The sequence below is a fragment of the Ammospiza caudacuta genome, chromosome 1 (genome assembly GCF_027887145.1).
Source record: "Ammospiza caudacuta isolate bAmmCau1 chromosome 1, bAmmCau1.pri, whole genome shotgun sequence".
Lineage (NCBI taxonomy): Eukaryota > Metazoa > Chordata > Aves > Passeriformes > Passerellidae > Ammospiza > Ammospiza caudacuta.
This window is the reverse complement of record NC_080593.1, coordinates 13,882,921-13,897,723: the sequence shown is the minus strand read 5'-3', so window position 1 is coordinate 13,897,723 and position 14,803 is coordinate 13,882,921. Positions and strand designations below refer to the sequence as shown.

At 38.9% G+C, this 14,803-nt stretch overlaps 1 protein-coding gene across 5 annotated transcripts in view; it reads left to right on the top strand.

Annotated features, from left to right (window-relative positions):
- Positions 1-14,803, top strand: part of CCNY (cyclin Y) — a 120,623-nt gene that overhangs the window by 79,716 nt on the left and 26,104 nt on the right. For all 5 annotated transcript variants that reach the window (XM_058824677.1, XM_058824715.1, XM_058824704.1 and 2 more), the window contains 2 exons: positions 9,911-10,011; positions 13,024-13,059. In XM_058824677.1, coding sequence (XP_058680660.1) covers positions 9,911-10,011; positions 13,024-13,059 — 137 coding nt within the window. The remainder of the gene's footprint in view (positions 1-9,910; positions 10,012-13,023; positions 13,060-14,803) is intronic.

Sequence of the window (14,803 nt, the reverse complement as noted above, 5' to 3'; positions counted from 1 at the left end):
GAAGCCTTGTGCTGAAATATGCGGAGTCATGGCTTAGTAAAATTGAGAAGGGAAAGAACTCATTTTCTGCCAAATGCTGTGTTTGCCTTTAAGGTGAATGGGGAGAAGCTCTCAAGTTTTTCTCTATTTCATTTTTATGACACGACAGCTGCTGAAACAAACAGATATGCTTTATACCCACTTCATCTCTTTGTGCTGAAGTGGACACTTTTCTGGCTCCAGGTAAACTGGATCAGGGCACAAATGCAGGTGGATTCAGCTGAATGCTAAAGTGGGACTCCTAATTGTGATTCACTCCAGGGCTCACACCTGCAGAAAGGGAGGGAGCCACGAGGGCAGGAATGAACTGCTGTGTGGGGTGAGAGGGCAGGGCTGCTTCACTTGTTGATAGAACTGGTTGGTGTTGAGTATTTCTGAAACTGCTGCATGGCTGTCAAAGCAAGCTGAGATTTTCAGTTTCCCAAGAGTTAAGATTCTGAGAAGTCATGGGATACTGTGAGGCTTACAAAACCCTTAATGTTGCCCTCACTAGGTTAGCAGATGTTCTTGGTCCTCATCTTCTAATCCCCTATAAAACATTCCCATTGTTTATAGTGCATGTGAGGGTAATTTGCAGAGCTGTTGTCTTGTTATAAAATTACTTGGAAAGCCAGTGTAGTGGCTTCCTGTGAACTTTATAATGTGTACTCAGTACCAACAATTTCATATGTACAAATTGTGTTGTGAGTTCTGATTCCTCCAGCAGATTAACAAAGATGATTATTACAGATGCTGCTGGAAGCACCCTAGTGCAAACTCTGGTATAAAGTGATTTTAGGTGAGGCTGGACATACCACAAAAAAGAGAAGGGTGATCATATCCCTGAGGAGTTGTGTTGTTGGGAGCTCAGTGTAGCAGCATATGCAGTTGATGTGCTAAGTGCTGTACCTCTTCTTAATTTGTTTTGTTTTTCCCCTCCCAAGTCCCATTCAAAATATTGGCTGAGGTTGCAGTAGTGTAAACTTCCCTCAGTGGTTTACTGCTACCTTAAGTCTTTGTACTTAAAAAGTACTTCTTCTGAATTACAAAGCTAAAAATAACCTTTATGAGGCTGAAGTCCTTACCATGTCTCTGTCTTTATAGGTCAGTTAAGCTTTTTAGGCAATACTTGTAATACTCATAGATAAAAGCTGCATTTTCATACATGTCCTGTAATATTTTAGGTTGTTCCTTCAGCACACCTGTGAGTATTTATTCAGCACCTCCTAAATCTTAAATGCTGAACCTGGTGTACAAACTGGGTGATCCTTTTTGAAGGGGTAGCTGTGACTTGTAACTGGAAACTGTCTTTACATTTTCAGACTGCAGGGAACCATAATGGTTTTTATATCACCTTGTTGGAAGAAATTGAAGGAATTAGTTAGATTTAACAGTTGTATGTGACAAATGATGGGTTTTATTTACATGGTACAATGGTTTATGATATACTCTATAGATTGATCCATTCTTTTCCACTGTTTCTCAGTGTATGCTAACAGGAGCTTTTGCTACTCATCTGTTTCCCTGTTGATGTGAAGTGCTGGGTCCCCACATCTTCTCTGGTGGAAACATTCCAGAGGACATAAATTCTGTACTGTTACTATTTTGTCTTTTTTTTTTTTTAAAGAACTCCTCACCATAATGCAGCACATTTTTCTTTTGTGGTTTTTCAATGATGTCATCTTTTTTGTTGTTTTTCATGCTTATTCTCCTTTTGTGATTATCAAGATAAGCAACAAAGTATTTGTATCTTTTTGTGCAATATCTGCATAATTGGTTATTTTGCAGGCAGAATTGAATTTTTCCCAAGTGATATGGGGGGCTGGTTAGAAAGAGAAGTGTCAAGAAAAGCTGGGTGGGTTTTTTTTAACTACTTGCCAAATTCTGTGTAGTAACAGATTAGTGATTTATACAAATGTTGTTTTGAGATATTACTTATGAAAAAAAATTAGTGTTGACTCTTCCTCATTTAAAAATGCACTTTCTTAGCATGATCACACCACTGTTCTTTTCCCTTCTCACTTGCTTTTGTTTGTAGGATATGTTATTTGCCTGAATAGTTTCCTGTGATCCCCAAACACAAGTGGTGGGCTCCTGCTTTGATTTGTTACACTTTGTCAAGAGCTGACAGTGCCATGTTTCAGATTCACCTTGTCAGTAGGTGTGATGGAAGAAGCCAGCAGCTGCTCTTTTTTTTTGGGGTGGGGAAAGAATGAAAGGAGGGAGTGACAGAGTGCTATGGAGGAGCTGCCATCTCTGTGTTCCCACAGGGCCCAAGGAGACACATGACAGGCTGGGAATGATGCTCAAAGTTCCCTCCCTCCAATGTACCTGACCTGTTTGCTTTCTTCCAGCCTGTTTTAATTCCTGAGCAGTTGCAGCAGACTCTGCTTCTCTTTCCATTGCACTGGCAGTCAGTGTTTTTTGTTATTTTATGGCTTTTTTTATGCTGCCTTGGTGTGCACATGTCTTTTAATCTGCTTAGTCAAGCTGCTGAGAGGGATCAAGATGCAGACTGAGATAGGGGTGTTTCCTTTCTCAGAGAGGAGAGATTGCATCAGTGTCTCTGCCTGTACAAGGAAAGCAAACAGGAAGACAGACATGCTTTGTGTTTTTAGAGGAGGTGGTGGAGAAAGAGTGAATCTTTTATTGTTGTTGCAGTAGGCAGTTCTTTTTTTACTGTGTTTTTTGTAAAGCAAAGGAGCAGGGTGAGGGGAGAAAAAAGGTTGTTTTCTCTTTCAAGTTTTTCTAGAAATGTTCCCTTTCAGACAAGGAGAAACTGCTCTGTTAGCCCAAGTAATTACTTCTCTTCTAGGTGAGATACACTCATAAAATGAATCTATGTTTATGAGTAGTAATACCCCTTAAAAAAAAGGGGTATTTTTCACTTATGTTTCTGTATTTCTGAAGGAAGATAAAGGGTAGGAAAAGGGAAAGAAAATAAAAGGAAATAATGTCTCACCTTTGCATATTTTTTATTCTGGAGACTCCTTGCCAGCCTTGTAGCAACAGCATCCTTTCATCGTTGTCTTTTTTAGGGATCTGGACATGGCTTCCACTGTCTGCTACCTGACAACTGGATGTTAAATTCCAGCAAACTAATACTATTTTTATCATTCCAAGTAGAAAAGTTAACATCTATGTATAGACCAGAATTTTCATCATCTTGGGGAAAAGTTACTGGGCAACACTCATGTCACAGTCCTGGTCTTTCTAAGTGAACCTGTAGTGATTCACATCAGGGGAAGCTTCTCCCCAGACACAGTACTGGGGACTTGGAGAGAGCAGGTGGGTCTTTTGCTGTACATGTCGAGGCAAGAACAATTTCCATGAGCCTTTTTGCATGCTTCCTATGTAGCTCCCAAATTTTCTTGTCAGATTGAATCAAGAGGCTGCTCTGCTTCCCTGTTGTAAAACTACTGGACATGTGACTGATAATCAAACACTCTCAACTAGTGATTAATGAGTAAATAAGATACATGCTGAAATGGGAGCATAGTCTGAAAAGTAGTTTAACCTGTGAAAGCAAAACATAACATAAAACATGAAATGTCGTTTTCAAGTAAACTGCCTGAGGCTGGCTGTTGTAAAGGCTTATAATTGCTGTCCAAATTCCTTAAGATATTTTAATTCCTTACTTGAAGAGAAGAACAAAATAAACTGAAAAATAGGTTAGAGGCTTCTCAGGTGCTCTTGAAGTTCTCCTAGAGATTGCTTAATGTGGCCTTTGCTCCTTTCCATTGCACAGTCACACAAAAAGCAGGTCTAGAGGGGGCCTTTATAGGCCACCTGGTCCATTTAGCAGATTCCCTACACTGATGCCATTCCTAATAGATGCTGCTTAAGATTCTTTCCAGGCATCTAGTAAGTTAAAATTAACAGGCTTTTTTTAATGGCTTACCTAAATTTACTGTTTGAAATGTGTTTTTCTAAAGTCTTCTAGTTAGCTTCTTTTCCTGTCTTCTAGGGTGAAGAATTTTACCTGTCTTGTCAGCCTCAAGGCACTAGGTTATGTGAAGTGATAAACTTTTTAATGGGGAGAAACAAAAGGTGACTTTGGAGTTGGAATGAGAACATGCAGGACAGCTCTTTTACAAGGGGCTGTGTAATACTTGCTTTGCTGGGGATGTAATAAAGTCCCTCTGGTGAAATTGCACAACAGTAGCAATTACACGCTTTGTAAATATAAGCCTTTGAGCTGATTTTAACAGTCAAAGAAATATTTAATCTTTCATGTTTGTAAAGCAGGGTGCTTTATCAGTGGTTAAATAGGGCCTGCATGTGCTGCAGAGGAGTTTACTGGTGGTTGCTGAGCCCCTCAGGAGCTCAGTGGTCTACTGACATCATTTTCTATAGTTGGCATGAGTAAGGATGAGCTTTGAGAGCCAAAAACTTGCAAGTACAGATCTAGTCCAAGCTAAGCTAGTTTTGGGCATTATCAACATTGGTGAAACTTCAGCTGAGGGCAAAGTTGAATCATGAGGAACAAGATGTATTACTTAAGAGTAGTTGGACTGGATTTTTTTTAAATTGTAGTTGTTGGCAGAGGAAGATGAACATACAATGGTGCAGTTTCCTATTACTTTTGTTCTGGTAGATGCACCAAAGGTAGACAATTTTGCTGTATTGGCATTATGCAAGATGAAAATTACTGCAGAGCTTTGCAGAGCCATGCAGAGAATTGTGTTGCAGGGTTTGCTTGATTTGGGAAGTAATTTGTTGACCTGTAAAATCATGTTTCTTCTGTGAAAAATGTTGTCAAAAGGAAATCATGTCCTGAAGCAACAGAAGATCCTCAAGATAGGAACCTCCCTTTTCCAAGTCAGAAGCAGTCCTGGTATTTTTGCTTACTGTTGTAATTTGGCTTTATGTGCACTTTTATGTGCCAGTTTTGCCTTTTAACATCTTGGCCAGCCTCTACTGCCTGGAAGCTAATGGGCATGTCTGCACAGACGGGTGCAAGCAAGCCTCAGTTTTTCCGGGGGGGAAAATATTATTTAATAGGACTTTTTAAAATCATGCCCCAACTTACACCTGGTTTGCAGGAAGCAGAGAAACTACTGTCATTATGTAGTACAGGAGCTCCAAATCATCTTTTGATGGACAAGTGTGAAAGAACACTGGAAAAGGCTGAAAGCTGTTTTGCCGAACTGGAAGCTGGCTGGCTGAGGACCAGCGCTGGTACAAAAGCTTCATTAGGGGAGTGTTGTGCCCCAACAAATGGATCCTGCTGAGTTTCAGGGCAGAGAGCCACCCTAGTGCTGCTGGAGAGGCCAGAGCTGGCCCTTCAGGTCAATTCTGAGTGTGGGTTTTGGGCAATGTGCACCATCCATTAGATGTTACTACACAAAACCCCTCTGAAGTGCCTACTTTAACAAAAGAAATAGTAACATTTCTTCTTTGCCCACAAATTAAACCTAATTTCTAAGTGATGCTTCCTGAGGGAAATTAACTCTCTTGTACGTTCTCATTGTGAAATGTTAGGAATTCATTGTGATCCCTTTCAGAGCAGGTACCCAGAAGCAATTCTGCAGTGTTTGTATGATTTTGATGGCAAACCAAGCCATTAAATTTCTGATAAAATGTTTTTATGTAATCTTCAAGTAAAAATCTGTAGTCCAAACATCTTAAAGCACACAGGATTTGGAAAATTGGAACATGTCAGGATGAAGCTGGAAGAAAATAAAGTGGTGATATTTGCTTAGTACTTTCTGTGCAAAGGAAAAACAACTGCTAGTCTCAAGAGCTAGGAGCACCTGCATTATTAGAAGTTGAATTTTGATCTGTTAGGGCTTTTTCTGTAACACATTCAAAGACTTAGCAAGTTATAAAGCAGAGTTTTCTGTTCTATATCTTTTCCTGTTAAGAAATTCCACAAAGCACCTTTTTCATATTCATTGTGAATAATGAATGTCAGCATTTCTTAGTGGATGTCTTTGGTTCAAATGAGAAAAATAGCAACTGTTTCTGGAGTAAAGAACTACAAATCCTCTCCACCAAATGTTAGAAGATTGGTCCAGAATTCATCTCAAGAGCTTGTTCAGTCTAGTTTCTTGTCGAGAAGCAGAAGCCTGTGTCTAAGCTATGCCTGGCCTATGTTTTTCTCTCTTCTTAACAACTTTCAGTGATGGAGATTCTATCGCTGCTCAAGTAATTTAAGGTATCCCTGCTATTAGAAAAAGGTGGTGGCTTAAGAGGTGATGGCAAAAACACTTCTCACACTTTCATGCACAATCTTAATTTTCCATAGCTTAATATAAGCCTGCTCTTTCTTATCCCACCCACAAGGGTCATGGACAACAATGTCCTTTTCTTTGTAGCTTCCTTCAACATGAATTAAGGCCATTATTTTTGCTTTGTTCCTGGAGAAAACCTTTCCAGCCTGCCAGCTGTCCCTTGTAAACCAGGTTTTTCAAATCTCTGACTGATGTTGCTTCTCTGTCCTCCAGACACTCTGAAATAAATTCATTATTCTTGAATTCTTGAAATAGTGTCAAAAACGGGACATAAAATTCCAGGGGCAAAGTGGATGGGTGCTCTACTCTGTTGCATATATGGTAACTCTATAAATTCTATTGATATATTGCATTTTTTAAAGAAAAAAGTCCTCTGCAGGTTAATGTCAGCTGCAAATTCGATAAAAAATACTTTGGTACTGTGATCCAAGTTTTTGGTCAGTATTTTATGTGGAGTTGACTGGTACCTCTGTAGGATTTCCCTTACTTCAATCTTCCAATTTCAAGTGTTCTCTAGCTGACCAGAATATAATTTTCCAAGTAGTTTTTACCTGCCATGTTTTCCTTGGTTTGCCCTTTGGGAGTTTTATGTGAGATGAAGTTGAGAGGCATGACATCTAAGCAATGTCTTGGCTACAGCAATAGTACTGTAGCTACTGAAAATACAAATCAAGTGAGTCCCACTTCATATCAGTGAGTGTTTTGAATTAGTAAATGTTTGGAATAGCAGAGGTTGTCAAAGCTTCACACGTGTCCTATGCTCATTTTTGCATATGAAAATTTACAAAAGGAGGTGTCCCAGTCTGTCCTTTTCCCTTTGCCAGCCTTATGGTGGAATAGAACTGTAGAAAGGTCTTGTTAGATGATTTGGCTAATTTCTCCAAACGCTCTGTAGTCATTCTCAGCTCTTTCGGTTTTTTTTCTTAATTAGAGCCTCTCTGACTTGTCTAAATGGGAGCATTTTTGTGGTGAGCTGTGATGGATTTGAAATACAAAGGTGTGAAGCTCTTGTACAATTTTGGTCATAGACCTATCCCATTGAAATGGCCATGGGAGTTTGTCTGTAGGACAGTGCTGAATGCTGAGCTGATGCGCAGTAACCCCTTTGGTCCTGTGCAAGGATGCAGAAGGTTCCTGTGCAGCATTTTCTGGGGGCTCAGAAAGGTCTCTTTGACTGAACTGTGGCACTTCAGACATCTCCCAGCTTAGTCAAGATGAAGTATGAAACTAAGGGTGTTTTCCAGCAATTGGCAAAGGCAGAAAATGTTACCTGCTGCATCATATGGCTGCAGTTGGGGATCAGAGTAGAAGCTGGGGATGCTGATCTCCTGACAGGTCAGTTATTCACGTGGCACAGGTGTGTGTATATTTACCCAAGGATGCATAATTTGTAATTGGCTTTATAATTGGCACCATTCTTCTGACTGGCAGAGGTGCTTCTTCCTGCCAAGTTGTTGTGAACAGAAAGTGAGGCATGAGACACCACATATTTTCCTGAGGTGCGAAAAGTTCCAAGCCTAACCAAGTGAGATGTGGGCTGAAAACCCAAGAAGAATTCTGTGATGTGGTAGTTTCAGAAATAAGGTGCATTGCTCTAATTATTGATGTGTCAAATGTTAGAGTGCTGTTTACATAGGAAAATTTAAATCTGATAGTGATGTTGCTATAGAGTTATTTTCTGTTTTTTAGTTGTGTTTGCCTTGAATGAATCCAGTATATTTATCTTAAATTTCATCTAAACCTTTAAAGCATGTTGACACTTATTATGCAGAAAGAAAACTTTCCATGTGTTGGGTTTTTTAAATAACAATGCTGAGATGTGTGTATATCTCCCTTTTTCCCCCTAGCCGCTAGAGTCTCATTTTTGTTGTTTTTAAGTAGCTTTGCCTTTATCATGCCTGTGGAAGGTACTCAACAGACTAATGCAGGTATTTAAACTCAGCTATGGTAGAATAAGAGCTATGAATCACCAGCCTCCTAGTAGTTCTCTCTGTGTGCATCAGTGCTAGATAATAAATTTTATGGCATTAATATTCACAGTATTTCTACTTTTTCTCTTTCTTGCCTAACATACAATAGCTTGGAAGGTAGATGGATTGTCAGCTTTCACAGTGTTACAAAGTACCTTTCTGAAGTCTTGAAGGATTTTTGAAAAGGGGTGTTTTTCATTTTCTTGGTGAACTTTTTCACTCCCAAGAAAAGCAGTTCAGCCAACAATTTTATTGGTCCAGTGAGGGACCTTGCTAGAATTTGTTGGTAAGCTTTCAGGTAATTTGAACGTAATGTTTCTACAATTGTGGCAGCTTCATAAAATGTTGAGTTTTTTTTCAATTAACAGGAGACTGGTTTTTCACTCATAGATGTGAAATACAGAAATATGACTTAGATGTGTGTAGGTTTTGCCAGGAGTCTGTCTGTGTAGTGAATGCTGTTAAGAAGTCAGCTGCCTATGGAAAGTGGAGCATTGGTGAGCTGATGGATGCTGGCACTTGTAATAATATCTGTTTTAGAAAGTGGGCAGGGGAAGATGTGCTGAGGTAGGAGTCACAGGACTGTATCCTGGATACTCAGTTGCTCTGAGCTGGTAAATACCTCTGGATTCTGCTGATGGGATTGACATTGGTCCCTCCACTGAAACACTGCAAACTACATTAATTGTAAGATGAATTAAAATTTCCATGTTGATGTGCCAAATGAATTTTAAACCTATTCTGTAGTGAGTTAAATGTGTAATTTGAGTGATCTTCACTTTCTTGACATAGGTTCTTGGTCAAATTATTTGCTAGTGTAGATGGGATAAGCAAAGATAGAATCCAAGAGGATTAAGAACTGTGAGAGCTATTAGCTGATGTGATTGAAACTGTTCTCTTCAGCCTGGTGGAGTCCTGCCTACTCTAAACAGCTGATGGAGAAGCTCTCTCAGCAAAAAATGTTTAGAAATAACTAGAGTTCTCAAATGCCAGTTTTTTGGCTGGATTTTTCAGTGTTTTTCTATGGTAGTGCAGCAAAAGGATTGAAATATATTGAAAACCTTTTGTGTTAGGATATGGGGTATTTTTTTTTTTTGCTTATACTCTTTTCTTCTGTTCTTTGATCAGTTTTCTTCCTTTCTACTAACAATCTATTATTGATAAATTATTTTTAATGAATTCTCCTTATTAATTTTGTAGTTATAGTGTAAAGATCTCTTTCCCTTGCTTCATTCTGTTAGGAGCTTTTTTGAGGGTTTTAGGGTGTTTTTTTCTGCAAGCATAGTTTTATATTTGTTGCTGAACTAGTCTTTGCTAACACAATTTCTTTTTCACTCTTCCGTTTACTCTTTTGGAATGAGGACAAAAATATAGGCCTTATTCATCTTTGCTTTCCAAGTGTGTGTATGTATTTGAGTAAGCCTGCAGAAAAATTTTTGCATGTTTTTGGGGAAGGAGAGACACAAGGGATTTGGGACTTGAAAGCATTAGCAAGTCTCAGGCAGGGATTTTTGTGACTTTTGCACTGTTAATTATTCCTCAACTTTCTGAACTGCTTCCAAACGTGATCACATTACTGTGTGCATCATGTGAGAGAGAAATTTGTCTTTTTAAAATTCTTACATTTCCTCTAAAAATGCTTTGGTATTACATATTTGCTATTGTTCTTTTGCATGTTTTTGATAGCATCCTCCTGGGCAGTTGAGAAGGAAGTACAGTTCCTGCTCCACTATTTTCCTGGATGACAGCACGGTCAGTCAACCAAACCTCAAGTATACCATCAAATGGTGGGTTTTACAATTTATTTGTTTTTGCTAGCACTTACATTTTATGTGTGTGTTTATGTATACCTATTTATGAACCACTCCTAAGCAAGCTTCAAAGGTTTTAGTTTTTTATAAGTAATAAAATTGTTTAATCAGTCATGCTGCAGAGTTACTGGGTGATGTCTCAGATGAGTGTTTTAAATTTCACTGGTGTCCTTTTACTGTTGGAGAGAAATGAAGTTGATATTTGTAGAGTATTTTTCTTTCCATTTTGTACAGTAAGGGAAAAATAGAGACCAAATGCTCAGGCATTTTGTGCTCTTTGTTAGTGATTGCTGATAGCCTCTCTTGAGTTGGCTGTAGGTTGGTTACCTTGGTGTACACAAATGCAAAAATTTAAGACAATATCTCTGCTGCAGAGGTGTTACATGAGAGACAAATCTATTTAGACTAGCACATCCAAAGGAGTTTGTAATGTGGTTACTAAGGCAGTCCTTAATTTTTCTGTTAAAGGAAAAACAGGGGAGAGGAGAAAGGTTTTGTAGTTTAAACTGATGCCTGATTCCTCATCAGCTCTTTCTGCCTGGAATATAGTCTTGCTTTTCTTCATGTTTCTGTCACTAGTAACTTAAAAATAGTTCTGATTAACACTTGAAAAAGGTTTTCCCTTTCTGAGGTGTTTGGGTTTTTTTCCTCCTTGAATCTCATACTCTTCTGCTCTAAAAACCTTTGTACACAGCAGAAGTGCAGCCTTTTGGGTGGGTTTTGGGATTCTTTTTGCATTATACCTGCCATGACTCGTGGGAAGAAGAGATGAGTTCAGGTGCAGCAGCCAAGAAGTATTTTCAGGTCACAGAAGGACGAGCTGATAGTGGGGAGAAGGTTGGTGTGTTTGGGAGGGACTCAGGTGCATGGTGGGGACAGAAGAGCTGGAGGAGCCCGTGCTGGGATGGGGCAGGGTTCTGCAGGGCTCAGGCCAGGCTGCCAGCATGGGGAGGGTTGGAAGCTGCAAGGGCTCAGAGGGCTTGAGAAGGGACCACAGAGGGTGAGAAACTGAACTCTGGCACACAAACTCTTTGCATCTGCTGTCCAGCTGCACATTTGGCAGGTTGAAAGGTAAGGAGACAGTAGGATTATTGCTTCTGTAGGACAACTTCATTTTTTCCCCCACACCTTGCAGTCTCTGCAGGAAAATAAGTATTGCACATAGATAAATCTATGAGGGAGGCATTTTGCTCATCTTTTCTAGGTCATGTTATGCACTGGTGTGTTTAAAATATTGCTGTATCCACTGCAGCATCTGCAGCAGTCAGGGTGGCTGGGGTAGAGTGATGGAAAGCTCCATAATCATCATTTCTGCACTCTTAGTGCCAGCTGAACCAGTGTATGAAAGGTAGAATGAAACTTGGGTGAGTTACTCTCTTGCAGCCCTCAGAGACTGTCAGATTCTGATACAGATTTCTAAATAGTAAATATTTTCTAAACTTAATTTGACATTTTGTTACAAAGGCAACCATTTGGGCAGCAAGCAGAGCTGTGCACATGGATTCTTGCATCTGCTTTCATTAAGTGAACTGGAGCTGCAAGTGTGTTCCTAGGGGCATAATTTAAAATTAAATTTTAAGATTAATTCATCTTGTGAATATCTTTCTGTCAAATCAAATTCATTCATAAATGTGGGTTTTTCTTGTGTTCAGTAGCAGCTGTGGTCTTTAAATGTCTGTGGTACATCCTGAGTCCTTAAATATGTGTTTGTAGAAAAAAGCCAAATTTAAAAAGCATGTATGATCTGAAAACGTGTAATACAGGTAGTAAAAGCTCATAAAAAATTTAATAAAATATATTTGCTTTTAATGGAGAAAAATGTTTGCTACTGTACGGCTGTTCAAAAAAACCTCCAGTCAAACCTGAAATAGTATAAAATTCTGCTGGAGTTTCAGCTCAAACATTTTCTTTTCCTAACATGCAGTATCTCAGTTTTCATATAAAAATTCTGAAATAAAATCAGAGAGCAACTGCTTGACCCTTAAAAGGTGTTTCAAGGAAAAGAGGGGAATTTTGCATCAGTATAAGACCTAAACATCTTGCAGTGAATCACTGATGAAACAAACTGTCCACAAAGAGAATCAGTGAATTCCCTCCTCCATCCTCTTTCCCCTTTAGCTTAAATTGGTTTTATGCTGCTGCAGTAAGTAAGGGAAGAGTGCTGGCTCGGCTTCATTCTTCAATAAAAATATGTTGTGAGTAAAGCATGAGCTGGGAGTTGGGAACTGTAGGATAATCACAAGGATCCATGCTTTAATTTTGTTCCATCTCATGAGAACAAAATGAGATCTGTTAGTTGTCTATGTAATCAAAACCTTAACTTTCTGTGAATATAAGGACACTTTTTGTCTGTGTGCAGAATATAAGCAGGGGTGCTTTGATGTGTGGCTGAGAGTAGGGGAAATGCATAATGCAGTTAGTTATTCAGGGAGTTGTCTTTCCTGAGTTAAAATAAGTAAGTTGATGCTATAAAACTGTAGGAGAGTGGTATTTGAGTCTGCTGTTTGAGCAGCTATATAAAGACAGACACAAGCAATGGATTTAAATATACAATCATAAGCCAATGGTGATTAAAACGTTTTGTGTTAACCTGGCAGCAAACCTAAAGAGAATGTCCAATGCCTGTGGTGCTTTGTCTTCAGCATTGCAAGTCAGGAGTTTAATCATTGGTTTAGTGGAGTAGGGCATTAAATGGGAAGTATGTGCAACTTGATACATGAAATAAGAAGATAATATGAATATGCTAATAACATGAAGTAAATTTCTTAATTACTAGTAAAAAGGATATAGTGGGAGTGTACAAAACAAACATTATAAAATTGTCTGTTTACAGCAGTTTTCCTGATATCTAAGAGTGAACAAAAGAAAATTGACTGTTGACCATATACTGTTTGTCATGCTTTGTGCTACGTTTTAAATTTGCATGCAATATGACAGAAAACATAATATGCCAGTCCTGAGATATTAACTCTGTATTTTTCTTTACAGTGTAGCTCTTGCAATATATTACCACATCAAAAACAGGTATGTGAATAGTTACTGAAAATATCTTTTATTGAAACAAGTGAACTGCTCAAACCCTAAAAATCCATGCTTAGTTTCTTTCAAAAAGTTTTTGGGTACTCATTTTCTTAACTTACAGGCTAGCAATAAAAAACACACACATTTTAGATAGGTATTATTTTACGTAGAAAAATTAAAATTGGAGGATTAAGTACCATAAAATTGGAACTACAGCTCAACATTGAAAAGCTCTGATCATCCAGTGTTTGGTTTTATATGGGGCACTTCTGCATTGTTGCATATGTTGCACTTACATGTAGAAAAATCTGAACAGTATCTTTCAATTTTGTATTTTTAGCTGCACCTTTGTAAAGGTAACTGTGTTTATAAGTGACCAGTTAGGATTTTGAAATAAAACCCTTGAGTTATACAGTAAGAGTGGCATTGTGAATAGATGTCATTCAAGATGCCTCAGAAACAGAGCAGGTCCTGGCTTATCTCTCCTGGTGTAGTCTGTTTTAGATCTCTGCTCAGTCAAGTTAATGGAAAATTAATAGAAAAAAGGTTCTCTAAAAAGTGACTTGGCACATATGTGAGTTTTCTTCATGTTGAATTGTGCTTTTGTATCTTAAATTCTCTGTCCTCATTATACGTCACAGTATCCTAAAATAATATTTCCTAACATTTCTAAGGAGAGGTTGTATAAATAATTCAAGTTACTTTTGTGTCCATGGTTTTTCAATTGGCCTTTTCAGAGAACTTGGCTTAGATCTTGATTTATCAAGCCACTTAGACTTTTATTCTTCTGGACTATCAGAAGTCCAACTAGAACAAAAGGAGTTACTCATGAGTTCAAAATTCAGCTGGTACTGAACCATTCAGGACCATGGTTCAGGTCACTGGAACCCATCACACTTCTTGAAACAAGGCTGACATCTCAAGAGAATCCTTTATATGTGCAGAAGGGCTTAGGGCTTGATTCCCTCTGTAAGCTCTTGGAAGTCTTTCTAAGACATCAGTGGGCCTTGGACTGAAACATGGCAGTGTATAAAGCAAAAGTTGCAGTGAAATCTTCTCTCAAACTTTTAATCTCATTTACCAAGAAATAAGGCATGAGTGGTCATGCTTGGATTACTTGTTTATCCATCTGTGGTTCCTTTTCCCCCTCTTTTCCATAGTCCCTGGATTAGTTAGCTAGTCAGTTTTTGCTATGCTTGACTAAATAATAGAGATCTCAAAGATAATCAGACCCCAAAGTTTTGTGGAAATAAATTAAGTGTTCTCCGAAGTATCATGGCAGCTGAGTAAAAGGCTTGAGAGAGTTGGACACATCAGAGACTGCAAGAGGTAAGAGACCTCAGTAAGGGCTCTCAAGTGAGCAGGAAGAATCCAGAGCCACAGTGTGTCAGACATGGCCATCTATGCTGTTTGCCATGGAGCTGATCCCTGTCTGCAGTAAATTATACCCATTTGTTGGCTTGCAAGGCCTGATGCAAATGTGACCTACAGCTGGTAGACAGAGAGACCAGACCTTTATAAAATAAAGACTACTCTGTCAGCATCTCGAAAACAAATGCATTCTGACTGTTACTTTCTTGGGAAAGTTGCTGTCTGTCCTTTCACTTTTGGGATGGAGAAGTGATTGATTCAGTAAACTGCTTGCTGCTGCTTTCCCTGGAATGTGCCTGGGGTGGGGAAGTGCTGTGCCTGCCCTTGGGACAGTCCCAGCAGTGATGCTGGAGCCAGGCTCATGTGTGTCAGTGAG